The 26,031-nt window shown below is 47.1% G+C and overlaps 1 protein-coding gene across 1 annotated transcript in view; it reads left to right on the top strand.

Annotated features, from left to right (window-relative positions):
* The window catches only part of ift172 (intraflagellar transport 172), a 226,127-nt gene that overhangs the window by 71,911 nt on the left and 128,185 nt on the right, over window positions 1-26,031 (top strand). Inside the window, exons 19-24 of the mRNA XM_038800014.1 lie at window positions 2,892-2,976; window positions 5,518-5,610; window positions 22,187-22,264; window positions 23,493-23,741; window positions 25,438-25,516; window positions 25,711-25,831. Coding sequence (XP_038655942.1) covers window positions 2,892-2,976; window positions 5,518-5,610; window positions 22,187-22,264; window positions 23,493-23,741; window positions 25,438-25,516; window positions 25,711-25,831 — 705 coding nt within the window. The remainder of the gene's footprint in view (window positions 1-2,891; window positions 2,977-5,517; window positions 5,611-22,186; window positions 22,265-23,492; window positions 23,742-25,437; window positions 25,517-25,710; window positions 25,832-26,031) is intronic.

Raw genomic sequence — 26,031 nt, 5'->3', positions numbered from 1 at the left:
ATAATGTAAACATTTGAAAATTTACTCGATCCATGTTGTAAAATGAAATTTCAATTCACTTTATGCGGTTGTGTTAGAGAGGGGAAAACCCAGTAGCTAACAATTATCAGGCATGATTTGCTGCTGACCTTCTAGGCGTGTTACCAAAAGGCTACTTGGTATACTAACAAAATCTTCCCCATGTCTCAAGCCAATAGTAGATATTTGCTCTAATTTTGCAATAACAGTGACAGTATTGGAATTCACCATGATTACGGAGCAAATTGGGCACCCACAACTGTTGTCCACACATACACAATAAACACAGCAATCCATAAACTGCTGCCAGAGGTACTTCATTCCTCTATAGGGTGTACTTTGCCGTCCTCACCAATAACTTCAACATTGAAATGACTGCAACACAGTCAATTTGGGATACCTGCCTACTTATTCTGCCTTAAAAATGGCTGAAAATGTTAGGACTGGTGCATCCAGGAATAAATGAGCTTTAACAGCATGTTATATGTAATCATGGTGAATTCCAATACTGTCACTGTTATTACTGTCATTACTGCTGAACAAGCTTTCTAGTACTGAAAAAGTACTGTAGTGGAGTCCAAGAAGAAAATTTGTGTTGGAAACGTTTACAAAAAATTATGGGCGAGATTCTTCGTTGCCCAGTGCCGAAATCGGGTATGGCGATCGGGCAGAGAATGGCTCCTGTTGCCGAAATCGGGGCAGGCGCCGGTTTGACGCTGGATCGTGATGCTCCGACCCCTCCAAATCGGCAACATCGAAACGCGTGTCACGCGCCATCGCCACCCTATTTGACTATCCTTAGTGGGACCACCCGCGATGCTCCATCTCCGATGGGCCGAGTTCACAATGGCAGGGGGCCACGGTCGTGAGCTCAGTGGTCGTGAGCCTGGCGTGGCGGCTGAGGAGAGAGAGGACGTGCGGACAGTGTCCGCACCATATTCCACCGAGAACTGTGCTGCTGGCCGAGGGGGCTTGTGCCAGGGCTGGGGGGGAATAGTGGGGGTGGCTAAGAGGTGGACTGTGGGGTCAGGCTGGACAGGGTACGCGGCCCAGCACACCCGGCGCCATCTTTTCTGGCACGATCGGTGCATGTGTGCGGGGTGTAGGCGTACACTGGGCTGAAGCTTGTAAGCCCTGCGCATGTCCAGCACAGACCCGGCGATTCTCCCACTGTTTTCTGTGCGTTCCGTGGGTGTTTCACGCGGTGTCGGTGCTAGTCCCTCACCGGTAGCTGAATTGGCGAAGGTGTGGCGCTGATTGTTCCGCCGTGAAACACCACAGATCCTCCGTTGGCGTCAGCACCTCAATGCAGGAATGGAGAATCCACCGTGTCTTTTATCTCTCTCACTTAATTCCATCTCTATTTTACTTTCTGTACATAATTTAAATCTAATTAATATTTCCTATTCTATGCTTTCTGGTTTGTATTCAGTGTTGCAGTACTCGGTAGGATTCGTCAATCTGGTTGGTTGAAAATCCTTGCTATTTCTTGTCTTCTTACAGTAACAAGTAATATTTGTGCCACATAAATGCAAGGCAATGACCATCTCCAAAAAGAGGGAATCCAACCATCTCCCCTTAACATTCAATGTCATTGCCATCAAGGAATCCCTCACTCTCAACATTCTGCGGGTTACCTTTGACCAGAAAGCACACTGTACTGACCAAATAAATCCTGTGGCTACAAGACCAGCTCAAGAGGCTAGGAATTCTGTGATTAGTAACTCGCCTCCTGACTGCCCAAAGGCTGTCTACCATCTACAAGGCAGAAGTCAGGAGTGTGAGGGAATACTCTCCACTTGCTTGGATATGTGCAGCTCCAACAACATTTGAAAAACTCAACACCATCCAAGACAAAGCAGGCCAGCCTGCTTAATTGGCACCCCATTTGGCACCTTGAATATTCACTCCCCTACCACAGAAGCACAGGGGCACGAATGCGTTCCATTTACAAGCCAAATGGAAGCAGCTCACCAAGGGTCCTTAGTCAGCACCTTCTAAATCCGTGTACCAGAGATTTTCTTTGGAGTACGCCATGTTGGAAAATACATCCGATTAGAGATGATCTATGCTGTGAAACCTACCAACAGTGCAGGTGTCAACAAGGTGAGTGGTGAGTGCCATTCCTAGTCTATTAACTTTTTGTTCTTTGGATGAGGGCAGAATTTGTATGGCCAATTTACTGCCCAACCCTTATTGAAAATGCATTCCATCACTTTGGTGATTGCCAGGAGGTTGGTAGGGCAGTGGGTGAATTGCATTGGTTCTTTTCTCGATTTGACATTTCAGTGCAATTCCGTCCCCTTGTCAAGTAGATGCAAACGTTGCAGCTTTACTGAAATAGCTTAGTGAGGGGTGGCTAGATCTGCTGTGCAGGTCTTCAGCACGATACTGTCAGGGCCTATAGCCTTTGCTGTGCCCAGAATTCTTAGTTAATAATTTTAATAATCTTTAGTGTCACAAGTACGCTTACATTAACAGTGCAATGACGTTGCTGTGAAAATCCCCTAATCACCACATTCTGGCGCCTGTTCAGGGTCACAGAGGGGGAATTCAGACTGTCCAATTTACCCAACAGCACGTCTTTCGGGACTTGTGGGAGGAAAACGGAACACCCGGAGGAAACCCACACAGACACGGGGAGAACATGCAGACTCTGCACAGACAGGGGCCCAAGCTGGGAATTGAACCTGGGACCCTGGCACTGAGAAGCAGCAGTGCTAACTGCTGTGCCTCCATGCCACCAACCTAATGTCTGACCTAATGTCACAACAACAATAGAATATGCTCGAGATTACCCAAATACACAAAGCAAACAAAAAAAATAATGGAATTGAGTCCTTCATCTCTTCACTTATATTCCTGACTTTTAGATGCTTTGCTGCTCTTGGGGATGTAGCTAAGGCTCAATTTCTTTGTGAGACTAACCGGATTGCAGACGAAGCAGCAAAAGAATATGTAAGTACTAAGTAAAATCATTAGCAACAGACAAAAAATGAAATATCAATCAATAGATGTACATCTTTCTGAGTGAATTTATTTTCTCTTTTTAAAAGTTCTATAAATATGTTTATCCTTTTAAAAATATATACAGAGACAATGTGTTATAGGTAAATAGGTAAAGTTGCCATGGTCCCAGTTGGGCCGACTGGTGGTGGTTTAATCTGAGGATCACCACACCTCAGGCGAGCGGCAAGGTTGAGAAGGCAGGGCCTTCATGAATAACCTCAGCCGATACAGGAACTCACGTTGCTGGCCTTGTTCTACATCACAAACCAGCTGTCTTGCCCACTGCGCTGAACCTGGTTTACTGTTATGCAGTCATTGAGTTTGCCGACTAGGAACTGTACCTTGAACAAATTGAAGACGATTCCAATCAAAGTGCAATATTGACATGATGAATTTCATACATAGTCATTGGCCATATTTCTACAGTTATCCAGAAAAAACTTTTCATTTAAAATTCATTCATGGGACGGGGGCATCGCAGGCTGGGCCCTTGAGTCAACTACGTTACTGTGGATCTAGAGTCACATGTAGACCAGACCAGGTAAGGATGGCAGATTTCTTTCGCTAAAGGGGATTTGTGAACCAGATGGGTTTTTACAACAATCGACAATGGTTTTGTGGTCATCATTGGATGTTTTATTTTTCTTATTGAATTCAAATTTCACTATCTGCAGTGGCGGGATTTGAACCTGGGTCCCGAGGGTATTGCTCTAGATCTCTGGTTTGCAGGTCCAGTGACAATACCACTGCCTCAACCTATGGAAAAATATGTTCATGTGAATAATGGGCAAATTGTTTTCTCTGGTGGTGGAATTGACACCGAGGCGACATCATAAAATTAGATCCAGCCATTCAGGAGGATATCAGGGAACACTTTTTCATTCGAAGTGTAAGGGCTGAATAGTCTACTCCTGTTTTGATGTATTGTATTAAATAGGAATTATTGTACAGTACTTGATTAAATGCAAAATTGAATTTCATGTTTATGACACCAGATGGCAGACTTTATTTGCCATGAATTGTTTTGAAATTTGTTCCTTCCGAGAGTAAAAGCATTGACATTTATGTCCTTTTGTGTTATTTGGTAAGGGAGTTGAATTGACAGATATTTTCTCCTCGTTGTCTTAATAAATAATTATTCTCCATTTTCTCCTCCCAATGAGGCTGTGATTTATTCAGATTATTCCAATGAGATGGGAAATCAGAGCATGTTCCCGCTTATAGCATTGACTGTCACCCACTTGTTTCATGTTGGGTGACTTCATTGTTTACACGACTGGCTGGGACTTGTACTAGATTTAATCTCAAATAGCATTTAATGGAAATTATAGCGTGCTTGTTATATTAAGACTTTAGTATTTCTGAAGCTACTGTTTTATAATTTGTTCTTTGGTAGGACAGAACTTAAGTATTGGTGAAAAAAAATAGAGATTTTTTTTATCGAAGCTTTTTGCCTTGCACTCACTAAGACAGATTGTAAGAGTACCAGTCAGTGTTAGGGGAAACATTGGTATTCTTACAACCTTTCCTTATGAGTACAAGATGAAAAGTTTATTTATTTTTGTCAATACTTTTGTTCTATAGCTCTGATGTCATATTTACCAAATGATTAGCTGTTGTGTGATCAACAGCGAACCTTATAATTGATGACATTAGTTAGGTACTGACACCATGCCTGTTAAGGCACCTCACAAAACCTAAGCGTTCCTCTGTATTAATCTGATCACTGCTGTATATTCTGCTTTAATTCTTGCAGGGTCAACAGTTCAGGATTTGAAAGTTTATTCTGGACTGGAGATTTGTAATTCCAAAAAGTCATGTTGCAGTCACATAAAAAGTGATACCAAATGCAAAATCATGCAAACTCCCTAATTTTCCCCTTCTCGATCTACACTTCTTCCTTCTCCAACTTTGTCATCATTCACCCTCCTTTGAAGCTTCGCTCCCCAACACCCCCGCCCCGCCCCCTCCTTTTTAGAGTAGTACCTTTTCAAACAGATTATATTTTTTCCAACAATATTGTTACCTATAAAAATGGGAAGTTATTGATAATCTCCGTGGGTCTTCTGTTTGACCTGCTGATTTAACATCATTGCTTCCATTTCAAACCCCTGTAATAGTGGGAATTTTTCAGTTCCTTTATTCTAGCTAATAAGGGTCACTACCAGAGGCCAAAGTCCGTAATAATGTGGGCCACAGGAAAATGGCGAATGCTGTCTCAAAATGCACCTTCAGTGTGTTGCACCCACAATTGCATGCTGGGAGATGAAGATTAATTCCAGCATGTATTTGCTGTGAAGGAAACTTGAACTGTTTAGATAAAATGCAGTTATACTTTTTTGCAAACTCCCTATTTGTGTGTTTTGTAATGTGCCACTCAATCAGTTATTTTAAATGTGTTCTAATGTAAGTTTTGTTTGGATATCAGATTACCATTGAACTATTCTCGATAAAATAAAAACATCAGATTTTCATTTAATTTTTTTTTAGGGAGGTGATGGCACAGAGAATTACCTTGTTCGTGCACGATTGGCTATGTTGGAAAAAAACTACAAATTAGCAGAAAGTTACTTTCTGGAACAAGTATGTGTGCAAAATTATTAAATAATTTAAAGCCATTACAGAATAGTATGTGGCTCCACTGAATTTTATTTATACGTACACTGAAACTTGTACACAAAGACTATTTGAATGCTGTTTAGTATAGTTTTCTTCACTCTAGCCTGTGCTCTGTTCTAATACTTAATCTTCATGTTGAACCAAAATTTTTGCTTTAATTAAAATATTTTGAGGGTAATTGTTATCCTATTGCATAGATTTGTCGGTTACTATTTGGTCTAGGTAATAGATTTTTAAAAGGAAATGCATGTCTCTGAATTGTTGCATCCTGAATTTTGAACAGACATTGAGTCTGTGCACACACTGGCATATTTCAATCATTTGTTCAGAAATATTGCTGTTTGATATTGTTTACTGGCTTTATTCTGATATTACAGGCCACCATGAAACTAAATGATTAAAAAAAAAGTGTAATTTAATGTAATCGCAGGGAGGGGTTCAGCTATTTTTTACTGTGGCAATTTACTTTTGCCAGGCCCTGTGGCAGAACAAGTCTGAGACCTGCACCATTTTGATGAGTGAACTTTATTTGCTCTGCATTATAGAGCTGCTTACGTGTTTCTGGCAGCCCTCCCAATTCAAGTGTGGGATTTCCGGCAAGCCCACTGCCTATTTAAGGAGTCACCAACTCTGAATGTGTGGTGTCACTCAGTTTAGTACAAACCCATGTTGCCCCTGAGTGGTTTCTGGAGCGCAATGTATCTCTGGGAAGGACACCTTGATTCTTTGATAGCAATGGAGATTCTTCTGGAGTAGGTGAGGTTAATCTCCTCTGATGGCAGGAAAGTACCCAATGAATGCTGCAACAGGCCTGGGTGAGGTGGTTAATAATGTCCATGTGCGTAGTATTTAATCATGAGATTGATCTCCTGCAGTCCACTCTCCTGTAATCAGTTTGAGTGATGAACTGCAGCCTATAGGAGAGTGATAGTGGCATGTGAGTGGCACTTGTTTCCTCCTCTCAAGGTGGCAGTATGGCTGCTGTTTCGTCACACTCTCGACTATAGCCCAGCGTGGAATCAGAAAGCCGGAGTACATCAGCAGCTGATATGCTGCAGCCATCATCTGGTCCTACCCTTGTTTAGACCCCAGAAGGTCAACACAAAAGACCCTCATGGCCATCTACAACCTTCCATTGTCCACGCTTGAATACTGATGGAGTGGAGTCCCTCATAAGAGTGGGAGAAAGGACTAGGTGTCACTTGAGAAAAGGTTAATACATAATGCCTCTTGTGGCTGGCATGAAAAACATCACAACTTTTTACTTTGTCTTCATTGTTATTTCATTCCAGCCACTGAGCCTGAAAGGGTGAGAGGTAATATATATGAGTTTGTCAGACTGGCAGTTCCTTAGTGCAAAGCACTATCACGAGCCTGATGTATAGAGGTGGTATTTAGGAGTTTTAATATGGCAGTGTGCAGTGAGGTTAGAGATATGAGTAGATCAGTGCGGCAATTAACTGTTGAATCAGCATTGGCCGTAAGCTGCTGTTGTTTCCCCATCTCTCTCAACGTTTGCTCTGTCCTTGCTATGGGGCAGCACGGTGGCACAGTGGTTAGCACTGCTGCCTCACAGTGCCAGGGACCCGGGTTCAATTCCGGCCTTCGGTGAATGTGTGGAGTTTGTGCATTCTCCCGGTGTCTGCGTGGGTTTTCTCTGGATGCTCAGGTTTCCTCCCTTAGTGTCCAAAGACGTACAGGTTAGGTAGGGTTGCTATTTCAGACGGTCGGTGCAGACTCAATGGGCCGAATGACCACCTTCTGCATGCCAGCTGTTCTATGTCCTAAGTCATCCTCAGTCGATTGGGAAAGTCATCTCGCTTTTCTGGTCCCATGGGTTGTCCTCATTGCATTGCACCGTTTTTATTTTGTTTTTATAAGTTTAGAGGACCCAATTCATTTTTTCCAATTAAGGGGCAATTTAGTGTGGCCAATCCACCTACCCTGCACATCTTTGGGTTGTGGGGACAAAACTCACGCAAACACAGAGAATGTGCACCCAGAGCCGGGATCGAACCTGGGACCGTGGCGCTGTGATGCAGCAGTGCTAACCACTGCACCACTGTGTAGCCCTCTTGCATTGCAAAGTTGTGCAAAATGCAGAGAACAGCAGACAATCTGGGAGTCTCTCTGAACTGTACTGGAGGAAGCAGTCTGTAAAAGTGAAAGCATTTGATCAGTGCAGTGTTTTGTGCTCTCATGGTTTCACACTCTGGTTATATCTCCATTCATTAGTGGGTCAGGAATTACGCATAGGAATTACGAGCCTCACATACAGACGATAGCCCTGGTCGCCAAACAGCCAAACTCTGACATGCTGAGCTGGGTCAAACAGTGGGGCATGGTGACTAGTGCAGTTTGCTGGTATCGTGACAGCTTCCAGAAACCTGGATTTGAATGCATGTGACTCACCAACCATGATTATTCACCAGCTGAATGTTGAGTGGTAACATTTTCTGCTCAAAAACTCTGCTAGCTAATTGGAATGAGTAATTGGAATGAGCCTTGATGCCCTACATGAAATGTGAATGACAGACTGAACTAGTGTGAAGCTGCTGACTGGTGCCCATGGTTGAGAACAGAAGACCCAGATGCAATGCTATGAAATCTAATGGCACCATATCAGTGGTGATACCCCTACTCACCATTGTGGTGAATGTGATTCACACTATATATAGTTGCCAATATCACTCCATGTATATATGTTCGTTACCTACCCGTCGTAAGATCAATGCTGTATATAGTTGCCAATATAACTCCGTGTATATATGTTCACTATCCACCATTGTAAGTGCAGTTGCACTATCCGACCACCAGGGGGAGTCGCTCTGGGAGTATGCGAGAGTTTGTACTGGGCTCCTCCCTTGGCTCCGCCCAGAACTCCTCCCCCTGGGACCGATGTATAAAGATCAGTGCCTTAGAGCCAGCCTGCCAGTTCATCTGAAGTTCAACGATGAATAGGCTGGCTCTGTTGTAAGTGTATTAAAGCCTCTGTTCAGATCCAACTACACGTGTTCGCTGAATTGATGGTTCCATCAATTTAATACACTTAAGCTGCCGAAGTAAAGCATGGAATCCGTTCTAAAACCAGGACATCTAGAACTCGATCCGCAGGATGCAGAGGCGAAAGAAACCTTCTGCCACTGGCTGAAATGTTTTAAGGCCTACCTGGCCGAAATCAGCACCGCTGAAACTACGGAGGAACAAAAGCTCAGCCTACTGCACGCGAGGGTAAGCCACAGAATTTCTACACAACTAAATCCAGCCGGTTCCTACGCCGCTGCGCTGGCGATTTTGGACAAAATGTATATTAGGCCCATGAACGAGGTCTTTGCCAGCCATGTGTTCACGACTCGCCGACAACGGGCTACTGAAACTTTAGCTGAATTTGCACGCGAGTTGAACAATCTCTCAAATGACTGCAATTACCAGGCCGTAACCGCGGCCGAACATAGGGAGCTTGCTGTGCGGGATGTTTTAGTAGCGGGCCTTCGATCTAGCTATGTACGCCAGAGACTATTAGAAAATGGGGTCCAGGGCTTAGAGACTACCGTAGAGGCTGCTATCACGATGGAAGTTTCCTTCCGCAGCCTCAACTCGTTTCCCGCGGACCCCGCTAACCCCGCATGGGCCCCCGACCTGAGGACCCCCCCCAAGCCTGTGCCGCAAGGCCCCCCAGCTATCGCGCTGCCACAGCCGGCTGCCCTACTGTCCCAGTGAACAACTCAAACTATCCAGCTGCTCCAGCTAATTACTCAGCTCCCCCAGCCAGCTACTCAGCTCGCCAAACCAGTTATTCAACGGCTCCAGCCTGCCACTATTCAGCTCCCCAAACCAGTTATTCAACTGCTCCAGCCTGCCACTTCTGTGGACAAAGCCAGCACCCGTGGCAGCACTGCTCAGCCCGATCCGCGACCTGCAGCAGCTGCGGAAAGAAAGGCCACTATGCTAAAGTGTGCCTCGGCAGAAGGGCCCCAGCCCTCAACACCCCAACAGTCCAAAAACGTCGCCCACAGCACCAGCAGGCCCGCGGGGCCCAAAACGCTGCGGCCTACGCTCAGGCTCCGCCCCCTCCCGCCATGTGCGATCCATGGGGGCCGCCATCTTGGCAAACCTCCACCATGCGGCCGGCCACGTGCGATTCATGGGGGCCGCCATCTTGGACGCCATCTTCATCACCACCCTCCACGTGCGATGCACGGGCCCTAGCTGCATCCCCAGACTCAAACAGCTCATCGGAGGAGTACGACCTCCCAGGCAGTCACCACATGGCCCGCAACTCAGCGCAGTGTTCCTGCATCAAGCTCGCCAGAACGCAGCGGCATCTACTCGACAGGACGCCTGATCGGAAGAATTCGACTCCCACGGGCACCCACCACGCGGCCCGCAACTCAACACGGTCACCCTCGACCAATCTCGCCCCAAGCATCTGAGAAATTTGATGACGGAGGTCCAGATCAACGGGTACAACACGTCGTGCCTCTTCGACTCCAGGAGCACAGAGAGCTTCATACACCCAGACCTGGTAAGACGCTGTTCCCGCCCTATTTATCACGTCAACCAAACTATCGCCCTCGCTTCGGGCTCCCATTCCATCCAAATCCAAGGCCGCACTACAGCAACGCTAACGATTCGAGGCGCTAGCTATTCCAAATGTAAACTGTATGTCTTGCCCGACCTCTGCGCGCCACTCCTCTTAGGCTTGGATTTCCAATGTAATCTCAAGAGTCTCACCCTCAGCTTCGGCGGGCCTCTGCCCCCACTCACTATCTGCAGCCTCGCCACGCTGCGCATCGCCCCCCCTCCTATCTTCGCCAACCTCACCCCGGATTGCAAACCGGTAGCCACCCGCAGCAGGCGGTACAGCCTGCAGGATAGGGTATTTATCAGAACGTAGGTCCGAAGGCTGCTCAGTGAGGGGATCACAGAGGCCAGTAACAGTCCCTGGAGAGCTCAGGTGGTGGTCGTCAAGATCGGGGAAAATTCCTCATGGTCGTCGATTATAGCCAGACCATCAATCGCTTTACGCTCCTAGACGCGTATCCCCTCCCCAGAATCGCAGACATGTTAAACCAGATCGCCCAATATCGGGTATTTTCCACGGTGGATCTGAAGTCTGCATACCACCAGCTCCCAATCCGCCCGGAGGACCACCACTACACGGCGTTCGAGGCCGATGGCCGCCTCTTCCATTTCCTCCGGGTTCCCTTCGGCGTCACTAACGGGGTTTCGGTGTTCCAATGAGCAATGGACCGAATGGTAGACCAGTACGGGCTGCGGGCCACGTTTCCGTATCTGGATAATGTTACCATCTGCGGCCATGACCAGCAGGACCACGACACCAACCTCCACCATTTTCTCCAGACGGCCCAAAAATTAAACCTTACATATAACAAGGAGAAATGCGTGTTCCGCACAAACAGACTAGCCATCCTTGGCTACGTCGTGGAGAACGGAGTCCTGGGCCCAGACCCGGACTCTTAGAACTCCCCCTTCCCCCATGGCCCCAAAGCCCTCAAACGGTGTTTGGGGCTCTTTTCGTGCTACGCCCAGTGGGTCCCCCAATATGCGGACAAAGCCCGCCCACTCTTCAAGGCCACACTTTTTCCCCTGTCTGCTGAGGCGCGCCAAGCCTTCAGCTGCATCAGGGACGACATCGCCAAAGCAGCCATGCGGGCGGTGGATGAATCCACTCCCTTTCAGGTTGAGAGCAACGCCTCAGAGGTAGCGCTAGCAGCCACTTTAAACCAAGCAGGGCGGCCCGTTGCATTTTTCTCCCGTACCCTATCCGCTTCAGAACTCCGACACTCCTCAGTCGAGAAGGAAGCACAAGCCATCGTGGAGGCTATCCGACACTGGAGGCACTACCTTGCAGGTAGGAGGTTCACCCTCATTACCGACCAACGGTCGGTTGCCTTCATGTTTGAGAACTCGCAAAGAGGCAAAATTAAAAATGACAAAATTCTTTGGTGGAGGATTGAACTCTCCACCTACAATTACGATATCAAATATCGACTGGGGAAGCTCAATGAGCCCTTGGATGCCCTATCCTGCGGGACATGCACCAGCGCACAAATCAGCCGCCTAAAAGCCATCCACGATGACCTCTGCCACCCAGGGGTCACCCGGCTCACCCACTACATCAGAGCCCGAAACCTGCCTTTCTCCAACGAGGCGGTAAAAGCGGTCACCAGGGACTGCCCGATCTGTGCGGAGTGCAAACCGCACTTCTATAGACCAGACACGGCCCACCTGGTCAAGGCTTCTAGGCCCTTTGAACGCCTTGCGATCGATTTCAAAGGGCCACTCCCTTCCACTAACAAAAACATTTACTTCCTTAACATTATTGACGAGTTCTCCCGATTCCCCTTCGCCATCCCATGCCCTGATATGACCTCCCACACAGTCATTAGGGCCCTGCATAGTGTCTTCACCCTGTTCGGTTTCCCCAGCTACGTGCACAGCGACCGGGGTGCGTACTTTATGAGTGACGAGCTACATCAGTACCTGCTCGACAAGGGCATCGCCTCGAGCAGGACTACCAGTTACAACCCCAGGGGAAACGGATAGGTGGAGAGGGAGAACGCGACGGTCTGGAAGACTGTCCTACTGACCCTTGGGTCCAGAAAGCTCCAGGTTTCCCAATGGCAGGAAGTCCTCCCTGACGCGCTCCACGCAATTCGATCCCTCCTGTGTACAGCTACCAACCAAACCCCTCACGAGCGGCTCTTCATTTTTTCCAGGGGCACTACCACAGGGGTCTCACTTCCAGCGTGGCTGAGGACGCCAGGCCCGGTTCTCCTAAGGAAGCACGTCAGGGCGCACAAAACCGACCCCATTGTTCAAAAGGTGCGCCTGCTTCATTCCAACCCACAGTACGCATTTGTTGAGTTCCCGGACGGTCGCCAGGACACAGTATCCCTCCGGGACCTGGCACCCGCTGGATCCAGCCCCCCATCTACCCCCACCGAGGAACTCCTTTCCCCGTTCCCTATGCGGCCGCCCCCTTGCGCCCCCGATTCTGCGAGTTCACCCCACCAGTCCCGAGCGCCAGCACCAGCCCGCGCCCCCAGTCTCCATTCGACCAGGAGGTGTATGAGGCTCAGACAAGACTCGCCCCGGAGCCGGCAACCGTACCCCAGACCTCGACGCCCGCCCAGCCACCGCAAGAGGCTGCAACCCCGGTGCTCCGCAGATCAAAACGGACAATTCGTCCACCGGACAGACTGACTCTTTGAGCCATCACCCCCGCCAGACTTGATTTTTTTTAACAGGATTTGAATGCATGTGACTCACCAACCATGATTATTCACCAGCTGAATGTTGAGTGGTAACATTTCCTGCTCAAAAACACTGCTAGCTAATTGGAATGAGTAATTAGAATGAGCCTTGATGCCCTACATAAAATGTGAATGACAGACTGAACTAGTGTGAAGCTGCTGACTGGTGCCCATGCTATGAAATCTAATGGCACCATATCAGTGGTGATACCCCTACTCACCATTGTGGTGAATGTGATTCACACTATATATAGTTGCCAATATCACTCCATGTATATATGTTCGTTACCTACCCGTCGTAAGATCAATGCTGTATATAGTTGCCAATATAACTCCGTGTATATATGTTCACTATCCACCATTGTAAGTGCAGTTGCACTATCCGACCACCAGGGGGAGTCGCTCTGGGAGTATGCGAGAGTTTGTACTGGGCTCCTCCCTTGGCTCCGCCCAGAACTCCTCCCCCTGGGACCGATGTATAAAGATCAGTGCCTTAGAGCCAGCCTGCCAGTTCATCTGAAGTTCAACGACGAATAGGCTGGCTCTGTTGTAAGTGTATTAAAGCCTCTGTTCAGATCCAACTACACGTGTTCGCTGAATTGATGGTTCCATCAACCATAACACCATTTTCTCATGATACTCAATAAACTACATCTCCACTCACTCAGCAGCACTCCCTGGCACTCAAAACAGCCAAATATTCTACCTCACTCTCACACACCTTCCAATATGCCAGCCTCACATGCATCTCTCTCTGTTTCCACTTGCATCCACCTCTTCAAGTGACTTTTTGCCCTCTCGGTTGCAGAACAAGTTGTCTCGCAATAGAAGGGAACACAACAGGTTTGGCAAGGACAGGGAGACCTGTATGTCCTGATCCTTACAGAGGAAATAGTTCTTTGCATCATGGTGCCTGTTGCAGCAGGACCTGCAGTGGCCAACATCGCTGAGAATTTTGGGAATGGTGGCATGTTGCTCCCTTATGCCTGTTCTCAACTCCAAGAAAACACTCATCCTGCTGTGTGGCATGATGAGCAAGCTGCTGATGGTGGTCCAATTACTCTTTACAACAATCTTCCACTCACCAACCTTCCCCTATTGACTGCCTGCCTTCAGGCACCGAAGAAGAACACCAGACCGACTACAGGGAACCTGGAAAGCGGAAAGGGACAACATACAGAAATGATGAAGAGTCTCCATCACTTGATTTAAGTCTTATAACCCCAGTTCAGATACTGGCTCTGCACATATCTTGGAGGCCAGCATAGAATTAGGATCAATGCATGGTGAGTTACGAGACATGAGTGGGTAGCATCAGGCCAGGAGTAAAGGATAATTTGTTTGCCTGGTAACGAGGTGCCAAGTGGGTACTGCTGCAAAAGGGGGGTTAAGTGGAGCTGCAGATGGTGCTATATTCACTGTACCCAGCCGTCTTTCCAAAAGTCTTTGGGGGTCTTTTTTCACCTGCTACAGCGATGCCGTATTTTGGGAAGCTAGAGGTATTTGATGCAAGTGTCAAAATCTGGTCACAGTATATCGAGCGTATGCGTTATTTTTTTCAGGCCAACGCCATTATTGGCAGTGAATGCCAGACCGTGATTCTCTTAATAGCTTGTGGTGCACACGCCTTTAGTGTGATAAAGAACTTCACGTATCCCGCTGCCCCAGACTTAAAGTCATTCGCGGACCCGGTGGCCGATCACTTCACCCCCAAACTCTCGGTTATTGTCCAGCGCTGCCATTTCAATAGGGCTGGGCGGACACCTGGGGAGTCCATACCAGAGTTTTTGGTCTGTCTCAGGAACCTTGAGGAGTTCTGTGAATGAAAATATAAATCCTTTACTGGGATATATTTCTTGAATGAAAATATAATTACACTAAATGTAAAGTGCTAGTCAATTGTGGGTTGGCATGATGGCACAGTGGTTAGCACTGATGCATCACTGCGCCAGGATCCGGGTTCGATTTCCACCTTGGGTGACTATCTGTGTGGAGTTTGCACTTTCTCCCCATGTTTGCATGGGTTTCCTCCGTGGAGATGTTCTGGCTTCCTCCCACAGGCCAAAGATGTGCATGTTAGGTGGATTGCCATGGTAAATTACCCTTTAGTGTTCAAAAGGTTATGATGTGGAGATGCTGACGTTGGACTGGGGTGGGCATAAGTCTTACAACACCAAGTTAAAGTCTAACAGGTTTGTTTCGAATCAATAGCTTTCAGAGCACAGCTCCTTCCTCAGGTGAATGAAAAGATGAGTTCCAGAAACTCACGTATAGATAAAGTCAATGATGCAAGACGATACTTTGAATGAGAGTCTTTGCAGGAAATTAAGTCTTTGTAGATCCAGATAGAGAGACTGGAGAGAGAGATAATCACAGGTTAAAGAGGTATGAGTTGTCTCAAGCCAGGACAGTTGGTAGGATTTCGCAAGCCCAGGGCAGATGGTGGGGAGTGAATGTAATGAGACATGAATCCAAGGTTCTGGTTGAGGCTGTAGTCATGCATGCGGAGTTTCTGCTCAGCAAATCTGCGTTATGCGTCCTGAAGGCCGCCTTGGAGAACGCTTACCCGAAGATCAGAGGCTGAATGCTCTTGACTGCTGGAGTGTTCCATGGCAATTGCCACGTGATGTCCGTTGATCCGTTGTCGCAGAGTCTGCATGGTCTTTGCCAATGTACCATGCCTCCAGATATCCTTTCCAGCAGCGGATGAGGTAGACAACTTTGGCTGAGTCACACGGGTATGTGTACCTGGTGGGTGATGTTCTCACGTGTAATGATGGTACCCATGTTAATAATCTGGCACGTCTTGCAGTGGTTGCCATGACAGGATTGTGTGGTGTTGTGGTCGCTGTTCTGAAGGCTGGGTAGTTTGCTGCAAACAATGGTCTGTTTGAGGTTGCGCGGTTTTATGCAGACAAGTAGTGGGGGTGTGGGGATGGCTTTGGCAAGATGTTCGTCTCCATTGATGACGTGTTGAAGGCTGCGAAGAAGATATTGTAGTTCCTCTGCTCCAGGGAAGTACTAGACGACGAAGGGTACCCTGTCGGTTGTGTCCCGTGCTCGTCTTCTGAGGAGGTTGTGCAAATTCTTGCTGTGGCGCATTGGAACTAACGATCGAAGAGTCGAGCGCCATATCCCGTTCGTACGAGGGCATCTTTCAGTGTCTGTAGATGTCTGTTACATTCCTCCTCATCTGAGCAGATCCTGTGTATACAGAGGGCTTGACCATCAGGGATGGCTTATTTAATGTGTTGAGAGTGAAAGCTGGAGAAGTGAAACATCGTGAGGTCATCTGTGGGCTTGCGGTAAAACCTAGGTGCTGAGGTGACCATGCTTTGGAGATGCGTTTGTCCAAGAATGCAACCGATTCTGGAGAATAGTCCATGGTGAGTCTGATGGTGGGATGGAACTTATTGTTGTCATCATGTAGTTGTTTCAGTGATTTTTCGCCGTGGGTCCAAAGGACAAATATTATTGATGTATCTGGTGTATCGGTTGAAGGGCCTGTGCGGTGAGGAGGTCTTGTTCAAACTTGTGCATGAAGATGTTTGCATACTGAGGTACGAATTTGGTCCCCATGGCTGTTCCATGTGTCTGGATGAAGAACTTGTTGACGAAGGTGAAGACGTTGTGATCCAGGATGAAGCGGATGAGTTGTGGAATTGCATCTGGAGATTGGCAGTTGTTGGTGTTGAGTACTGAGGCTGTTGCAGCAATGCCGACGTCATGGGGGATGCTGGTGTCGAGTGCCGAGATGTCCATTGTGACGAGGAATGTTCCTGGTTCAACTGGTCCATGGGTGCAGAGTTTCTGTCACAAGTCCGCCGTACTGCGAAAGAAGATGGGCGTTATTTGTACGATGGGTTTCAAGATGCCCTCAATGTAGCCAGAGAGGTTCTCGCACAGGGTCCCATTGCCTGATATGATAGGACGGCCTGGTGTGTTGGCCTTGTGTATTTTCGAGAGGCAGTAGAGATCTCCGTACAGTAGAGTTTGTGGGAATGAGTGCATATAGGGTGCTCTGAAGGTCTGGATCCAAGGTCTTAATCAGTCTGTTGAGTTGGCGGGTGTGCTCTTTGGTCGGATCTGCGGGTAACTCTCTGTAGTGTTCCTGGTTGTTGAGTTGTCGGTACACTTCTTTGCAGTAGTCCGTTCTGTTCAGTGTGACGGTGGCCCCTCTTTTGACTGCTGGTTTGATGACGATGTTGTGGTTGGTCTTGAGAGCGCGGATGACGTTGCGTTGGGGCTTGGGTGACATTCGGGGCTGTCTTGTGAATGCAACTGATGAATCTGGCATTGACGTGACTCCTGACGGCTTGAGCGTACATGTCGGGTCTAGGGCAGTGGTCCTATTCAACTCTTTCCTCTTCGACTGCTGCACCTCAGATCGCTCGGCCTGCAGTTCCGGTTCGTTGGCTGTCACTTTGGGTTAGCTGTCAGCCTGCTGAGGTCTGTAGAAGAACTCCCAGAGCCTCATTCGCCTGATGAATTCCTCCGTGTCTGCCGTGAGACTGATGGGGTCCGTTTTGGCGGTGGTGCAGAAATTGAGCTCTCTGCTGAACACTTCGATTTCGTCTGGTTGAAGGGTGTAGTCCGACAAGTTGACAATAGATTTCCCTGTATTGTTTTCTACTGTGGTACCAGGGGAGGCCTGGTTACTGCTGGTGGTAATGCCGAGTATCTCGAGCTTCCTGGTGTGAATGTAGGTGGTATAGTACCGTTGTCCTGTAGCTGGTCTGCCTCGTCCTGAGCGCAAGTTGAGAATATGGCCTCTATATATTGGTTTCCAGGTTGTGGCGCCTGCTGTTGAGCTGGTGTACGAGGTGGTTGAGGAGTGTGAGAGAGATGCAACGGCAGAGTCTCTCAGCGTAGTCTGTGTTGGAAGTTGATTTAAGTGGGTTTGTGCTCTGAAGTCCTTTTGGGATCTTGGCTGCTTTCTTACATCTTTGTAGAAACTTCATGTCAGTGTCTATATGCGCGATCTTCTTGGAGATCCTCTCCACTTTGAGCTGGCAGTTTGTGGTGTCGATGGTAGCCATGATGTGGAGATGCAGCGGGGACAAAAGGTTAGGTGAGGTTTCGGGGGACTGGACCGATGTAGAGTGCTTTCTCAGAGGGTCGATGCAAACTCGATGGGCTGAATGGTCTCCTTCTGCACTGTAGGGATTCCATGAATCTGCTGTTTTAATTTTAAAACCTATATTGTATGCACTGTATGTTTATTAGATCTGATATACTTTTAAAAATATATCAAGCATAAAATGCTGTTAGTTCTTTTTCTATATTTATACAACCACAATTGTCAATGGCTAGTCGGCGGGGGAGGGGGGGCGAGATGCCGTCTGATCCGGTTGGTCACCTGGAATGTGAGAGGACTGAATGGGCCGGTGAAGCGGTCTAGGGTACTTGCTCATCTGAGGGGGCTAAAGGCAGATGTGGCAATGCTTCAGGAGACCCACCTGAAGGTGGCGGACCAGGTCTGTCTGAGGAAGGGGTGGGTGGGACAGGTTTTCCACTCCGGGTTGGATGTGAAGAACCGGGGGGTGGCGATTCTGGTGGGGAAAAATGTGTCATTTGAGGCATCTGAGGTGGTGGCGGATAAGGGGGGTAGGTTTGTTATGGTTAGGAGCAGGCTACAGGGAGAGAAGGTGGTACTTGTTAATGTGTATGCCCCAAATTGGGATGATGCGGGCTTTATGAGGCGTATGCTGGGACGTGTCCCGGATCTAGAGGCGGGAGGCCTGATTATGGGTGTGGACTTCAATACGGTGTTGGATCCTTCACTGGATCGGTCCAGTTCAAGGACGGGTAGGAGGCCGGCGGCGGCCAAGGTGCTGAGGGGGTTTATGGACCAGATGGGAGGGGTGGATCCATGGAGGTTTGTGAGGCCAAGGGCACGGGAGTATTCCTTTTTCTCCCATGTACATAGGATATTCTCGGATAGACTTCTTCGTGGTGAGTAGGGGACTGATTCCGAGAGTGGAGGAGGCCGAGTATTCGGTCATTGTAATCTCCGACCACGCTCCGCATTGGATGGATTTGGAGATGGGGGAGGTGCGGGACCAGCGCCCGTTGTGGCGGTTGGATGTGGGGTTGTTGGCGGAGGAGGAGGTGTGCAGGAGGGTCCGGGCAAGTATTGAGGGATATCTCGAGGCAAATGATACGGGGGAGGTCCGGCTGGGGATGGTCTGGGAAGCCCTGAAGGCAATGATTCGTGGGGAGCTGATATCCATCCGGGCACACAGGGAGAGGAGTGATAGGGATAGACTGGAGGGGAAGATCCTGGAGGTAGATAGGAGGTACGCGGAGGCACCAGAGGAGGGATTGTTGGGGGAGAGGCGCAGCCTACAGGCTAAATTTGATTTGTTGACCACTAGAAAGGCGGAGGCACAGTGGAGGAAGGCACAAGGGGCAGTGTACGAACATGGTGAAAAGGCGAGTAGGATGCTGGCTCATCAGCTCCGCAAGCGGGATGCGGCTAGGGAAATTGCTGGAGTGAGAGATAAGAATGGGAATGTGGTGCGGAAGGGGATAGAGGTGAATGAGGTCTTCAAGGACTTTTACGGAGAACTGTACCGGTAGGAGCCAACGGTGGAGAGGAGGGGAATGGAGAGTTTTCTCGACGGGCTATCTTTCCCGAAGGTGCAGGAGGAGCAGGTGGAGGGGTTGGGGGCGCCGATTGAGTTGGAGGAGCTGGTTGAGGGGATCGGGCAGATGCAGTCAGGGAAGGCGCCGGGGCCGGATGGGTTCCCGGTGGAGTTTTATAAAAAGTTTGTGGACCTAGTGGGCCCCTTGCTGGCGCAGACAATTAATGAAGCGTGGGAAGGAGGGACGTTGCCCCCGACGATGTCGCAGGCGCTGATCTCGTTAATCTTAAAGAGGGACAAGGAGCCCCAGCACTATGGTTCGTACAGGCCCATATCTCTCCTTAATGTGGATGCCAAGGTGCTGGCAAAGATCCTGGCCACCAGGGTAGAGGACTGTGTGCCAGGGGTTGTACACGAGGACCAGACAGGTTTTGTTAAGGGAAGGCAGCTGAACACGAATGTGCGGAGGTTGTTGAATGTCATCATGATGCCGGTGATTGAGGGGGAGGCTGAGATAGTGGTGGCGCTGGATGCGGAGAAGGTCTTCGATAGAGTGGAGTCGGGGTACTTATGGGAGGTGTTGGGGAGGTTTGGATTTGGTGAAGGGTTTATTAGATGGGTGAGGCTACTGTATGAGGCCCCGATGGCGTGTGTGGCCACGAATGGGAGGAGGTCGGAGTAATTCCGGCTTTACCGAGGGACCAGGCAGGGTTACCCCCTGTCCCCCTTGTTGTTTGCATTGGCAATCAAACCGTTGGCGATGGCGTTGAGGGATTCAGGAAGGTGGAGGGGTTTGGTGCGGGGTGGGGAGGAACATAGGGTGTCGTTGTATGCCGATGACCTGCTACTGTATGTGGCGGACCCAGTGGAAGGGATGCCGGGGGTGATGGAGCTGCTAGTTGAGTTTGGGACCTTTTCAGGCTATAAACTAAATCTAGGCAAGAGTGAGGTGTTTGTGGTTCACCCTGGGTACCAGGAGGAGGGAATTGGTAGGCTCCCGCTTAAGAGGGCAGGGGAGAGTTTTAGGTACCTGGGGGTGCAGGTGGCCAAGGACTGGGGGACTCCTCACAAGTGTAATTTCACCAGGCTTGTGGATCAGATGGAGGAGGAGTTTAAAAGGTGGGACATGTTGCCATTGTCGTTGGCGGGGAGGGTGCAGTCCGTCACAATGACGGTGCTTCCGAGGTTCTTGTTCCTCTTTCAGTGCCTGCCCATCTTCGTCCCCAGGGGGTGACTAGCAGTATTTTGAGCTTTGTGTGGGCGCATGGGACTCCGAGAGTGAAGAGGGCGTGGAAAAGAATGGAGATGGCGTCTTCTAGAGGTACGAGCCTGGGTGCCTTGGTAACGGCGCCATTGCCGCTCTCTCCTAAGAGGTATACCACGAGCCCGGTGGTGGCGGCAACCCTAAGAATCTGGGGACAGTGGAGACGGCATAGGAGGGAAACGGGGGGCTCGATGGAGGCTTCATTAGGTGGAAATCATCGGTTCATCCCGGGGAACACTAATGGGGGATTTAGGGGGTGGTATGGGTGGGCATCAGTAAATTGAGGGACCTGTTTATTGGCGGGAGGTTTGCCGGCCTGGGGGAATTGGAAGATAAATTTGGGCTCCCCCAAGGGAATATGTTCAGATACTTGCAGGTAAAGGCGTTTGCTAGGCGACAGGTGGAAGAATTTCCTTTGCTGCCCTCGCGGGGGGCGATGGACAGAGTGCTTTCGGGGGTGTGGGTCGGAGAGGGGAAGGTGTCTGACATTTATAAGGTAACGCAGGAGTGGAGGCGTCGTCAGTAGAGGAGCTGAAGGCTAAATAGGAGGGGGAACTAGGGGAGCAGATAGAGGATGGGACTTGGGCGGATGCCTTGGAGAGGGTTAACTCTTCCTCTTCATGTGCGAGGCTTAGTCTCATCCAATTTAAGATGCTGCATCGGGCCCATATGTCTGTGACTCGGATGAGTAGGTTCTTTGGGGGTGAGGACAGGTGCACCAGGTTTTCGGGGAGTCCAGCGAATCATGCCCGGCACTGGAAGAATTCTGGAAGGGGGTGGCGAGGACGGTGTCGAGGGTGGTTGGATCCAGGGTCAAACCAGGTTGGGGACTCGCGAGATTTGGAGTTGCGGCTGAGCCGGGAGTGCAGGAGGCGAAAGAGGCCGGTGTTTTGGCCTAGTAGCCCGGCGGAGGATCTTGCGGCAGTGGAAGGATGCGAGGCCCCCAAGCATGGAGACCTGGATCAGTGACATGGCGGGATTTATAAAATTGGAGAGGGTCAAATTTGCCCTGAGAGGATCAGTACAAGGGTTCTATAAACGGTGACAGCCTTTTCTGGACTTTCTGACTCAAAGATAGGTATCTTGGTCAATAGCAGCAGCAACCCGCTGCTCATCAGGAAGGAGGGTGTTCTTTATTATTGTTTCTATTTTTTCTATGGTTATTTAACTTAATATTGTGTTAATTTAATTTGTTGTTAATATGTTTTGTTGTTCATTGAGGTTGGGCGAATGTTTATGACTGTTATTGTTATTGTTGGTATTTTATTGCTGTTCGTTGTTATATAAATACAAAATGTTTCAATAAAAATTATTTTTTAAAAAAAGCATTAGAATTCATGCATTGATTTTCTCAGCACGTTGCTACTCGTCTTTAGAATATTGTTTGATCAGTTATCAATCTTTTCTAGAATGCTGTTGATAAAGCCATGGATATGTATCAGGAGCTACACATGTGGGATGAATGTATTATGGTCGCTGAAGCCAAGGTAATTTGTTCTGCAGATTGACCAGCATAATGAATAACTGATATTTACAGTAGTTCAGGTTAGGTATTAAATTGCTAGGAGAGTAATGAATGAAAATTTATCCACAAAAGAATATGGACAAGATGATGCAGAAAAGCAAAAGCCAAATATTGCAAATGTTGGCAATCTGAAATAAGAGAAAACGTTAGAAATACTGAGCAGGTCAGGCCGCATCTGTGGAGAGAGAAACAGTTAATATTTCAGGTCTGACTTTTCATCAGAACCTCGGTGAAGAAAGAAGTTGTTTTGAATTGCTTGCACTTCATCATTCCTGCCAAATGTGAAAACATGATCATCATTGAATCAATATTTTATGCTGCATTGTCAGAGGTGGTGTCTTTCAGATGACATAAACAATCCTATGGCACTATGCAGAGGAGAGGGGGCAGGCGAGTTTTCCTGATGCCCTGGCCAATATTTTTCCTTCAATCATCTTTCACTTTGAAACAAAATCAAGTGATTTATCTTGTTGCTGTTTGTGGAATCTTGTTGACAAATTGGATTCCAAGTTTCTAAATTCTAAAATGAAATGCAACATGTGTATTTTACTGGAAAATTACAGGCATTTTACAAAAAATTGAGGGACCTAGCCTCTCTGTGTAACAAATTAAAACTCATGAAGTCTGTAAGTTTAACAGAAAAAGCAATCATTTTGTGCTGACATATAATATTAAGCAATGCAAAAGCAGAAACAGAAATTGATCTGCTGGATTGAAGCACCAGAGAAAATAAAATACCAACTTATTCCCAATTGTAAAAGTCTTGTTTTAAATACTGAAAGCCATGGATACTATCATTATTATTAACTGTTTAAAATGAGCAGTATTTCTGTTAGGTGCAATTTTCCTTTCAAATGAGTTTTAATTTTGAAAAATATTTAAATAAACAATAGAACGAAGGTTTGAATTATCCCATCCTTTCAAGAGGCATCTGTGACAAATTGAAAGAGCTTCAAGGGAAATTGCAGTAATTTATACATAAGTATATGATAATGTGAATTGCAAGTTTATCCTTTATAATCTTTGAATCCTTGTATAGCAATATAACATCTGCAAATAAAAAAAAAGTTCTATGCTCTTTTGTACTGATATTTTTCATGCTAAGGAGAACTAGTCATATCTCTTCATCTTTAGATCTTGCTCAGAGCAACCTTGTGTGGTATTTACAACTGTTTTGACTCTTCCTTTAGGGTCACCCTGAATTGGACAATCTTAGACGGACTTATTATAAGTGGCTGATGGAAACAAATCAAGATGAAAAGGCAGGAGAAGTGAAAGAGAATGATGGAGATTATGCTGGAGCTGTTAATCTCTACCTGAAAGCTGGCCTTCCTGCAAAAGCTGCCCGTTTAGTCTTGAGTAGGAGTGAACTTATGACAAACAGTGATATTATCAATCGAATTGCTGCAGCACTAATTAAAGGGGATTTTTATGAAAGGGTGGGTATTAAGAGTAACTATTAAGAATAGTTGTTGTATAGCTGTTAATTGACATGTTTGCCATGGACATTTAGGAATTGACCTGCAAAATCTGTTAAAGACTTATTTTCAGCAATCCTCTGGTTACAGGCAGTACACGTATTTATATAATAGATAACAGATTTCAGATTTAATACTTGTTTGACAATCTTGTCAGCTGCATAATTCATGGAATTTGAAACTACAAAATGAAACTATATTTGTAGTTTTTATAGTTCAGTAATAACAGATCTACTCATGGTAAGTTTGAGGCTTTAAAAACATGTCAGCAAGAGCAGTGACCTAGGTGCCACTTTGGTGGCTCTGAAATATGGGAATATTGGAAAGGGAACCCCATTGAATCGAAATGCTAAGGGGATCCAGAGTTCCAGACTACAAGGGTGGTATTTCTGGGAACAGTGGAGGAGAAGGCTCTGAGAGCACTTGGGCAGTTTGTGGGATATGCGATCACTGCCAGTGGGATCCTGATATTTACCATAATTGGGGTTGCGATTTCGGTGTGGCAGCGAAGGAGTAACCCTCGTAATATAGGAGTTTGTAAGCACTGGGTCTCACGTTCTTGGAATGATGGGGAAAATCTGAGGAAATGGGTTCTGGGCTCACTGGAATTTTTATTATACAATGGGAAATCTGGCAGTATTGGAAGGTTGGGGAGGGAGTCAAATCAAAATTGAAATCTCAAATATCCTTCCTGCTTTTTGGGCCGTGCACTGCTTTAAATCATTATGTTCCTATTCATGAATCTAATGTTGGTTGCAGCAGTTCAGTTGCGTATCGGAGTGCTAGATTGACTGAATATTTATTCACAAAAGATGTTCTTTTAATTAAAATATTTTAAAACTAAAATGGAAGGAAAGAAATTAGAATGAGACACCTATCTTTTGCTGCTTACAATATCATATTGTCAAGCGGAAACCGGATGCTTTCTCACCGGAAGAGGAGAAACATACCAAAGAGACTGTTGTTCTATTTTACTAGGGCACTTTTACTGATATTGAAGAAACCCTTGTTGTGTTTCCTCATTATCTTTTTTGGAAAATGAATAAGGAAAGGGACAACTTAGTATCACTGTTAAGACTGACATTCAGAAAGGTGTGTAACCATATGAGTTATATGTTTGCTTAAAATTATAGCTGGAGGAGAGGTGATCCTGAAAACAAAACAAAGACCAAATTATGACTGGAACTGAATTAAGTGGTGAATGCAGGCCATAAGTATAGTATTGAAATGAAAGCAACTGGTTTGATCTAATCCAGTATTATGTTGAGGATGATAATGATGAACCAAGATATAACACCAGTTGCATACTAGAGGACCAGTACATTCATGATTAGGGCAGCACAGTAGCATAGTGGTTAGCACTGTTGCTTCACAGCGCCAGGGTCCCAGGTTTGATTCCCGGCTGGGTCGCTGTCTGTGCGGATTCTGTACGTTCTCCCCATGTCTGCGTGGGTTTCCTCCGGGTGCTCTGGTTTCCTCCCACAAGTCCCGAAAGACGTACTGTGAGGTGAATTGGACATTCTGAATTCTCCCTCCGTGTACCCGAACAGGCACCGGAATGTGGCGACGAGGGGATTTTCACAGTAACATCATTGCAGTGTTAATGTAAGCCTACTTGTGACAATAAACATTATTATTATTTATCTTTTTCCTCTAGGCTGGAGATCTCTATGAAAAAATTGGAAATTACCAAAGGGCATTGGATTGCTACCGGAAAGGCAATGCCTTCAGGAAAGGTATATAGTTCTCCTAATACTTGGATCAATAGTTATGGTGCATAAAGAACCACTGTAACTTTAATGATGCCTTTCCTTAGTTGCTGTTGGCCTCAAACAGGCTGATGAATAGCCCTCAGTCTTTGTGAAAAGTTTTGTAAAATTACCAAATTGTGCTGTTGCTCTACTTAAAGGCTTTATCAATCTGATTACAGCGGTGGAGTTGTCGAGAACTGTTTTTCCATCAGAGGTTGTGAAGTTAGAGGAAGCCTGGGGAGATTACTTGGTACAACAGAAACAGCTGGATACTGCAATTAATCATTACATTGAGGCCGGGTAGGTTGAACTGCATGAATCTAAAAGAATACTTTCTCTAGGCATTCAAGACTCAATATTTATTGGGATAGTATTCCCAAGAGGGGAAGGGAAATTGTGTGTTGGAAACACACAAGGGGAGGTGGTGGCAGAGTGGTATTGTTGCTGGATTGGATTATTATTTAAATGATAAAATATTAAAGCACGCTGCTGTGCAGAGA

This window comes from Scyliorhinus canicula, chromosome 6, assembly GCF_902713615.1.
Source record: "Scyliorhinus canicula chromosome 6, sScyCan1.1, whole genome shotgun sequence".
NCBI classification, from domain to species: Eukaryota; Metazoa; Chordata; class Chondrichthyes; order Carcharhiniformes; family Scyliorhinidae; genus Scyliorhinus; species Scyliorhinus canicula.
Note: the sequence above shows the minus strand (reverse complement) of the source record. Positions and strands in the feature narration are given on the sequence as shown.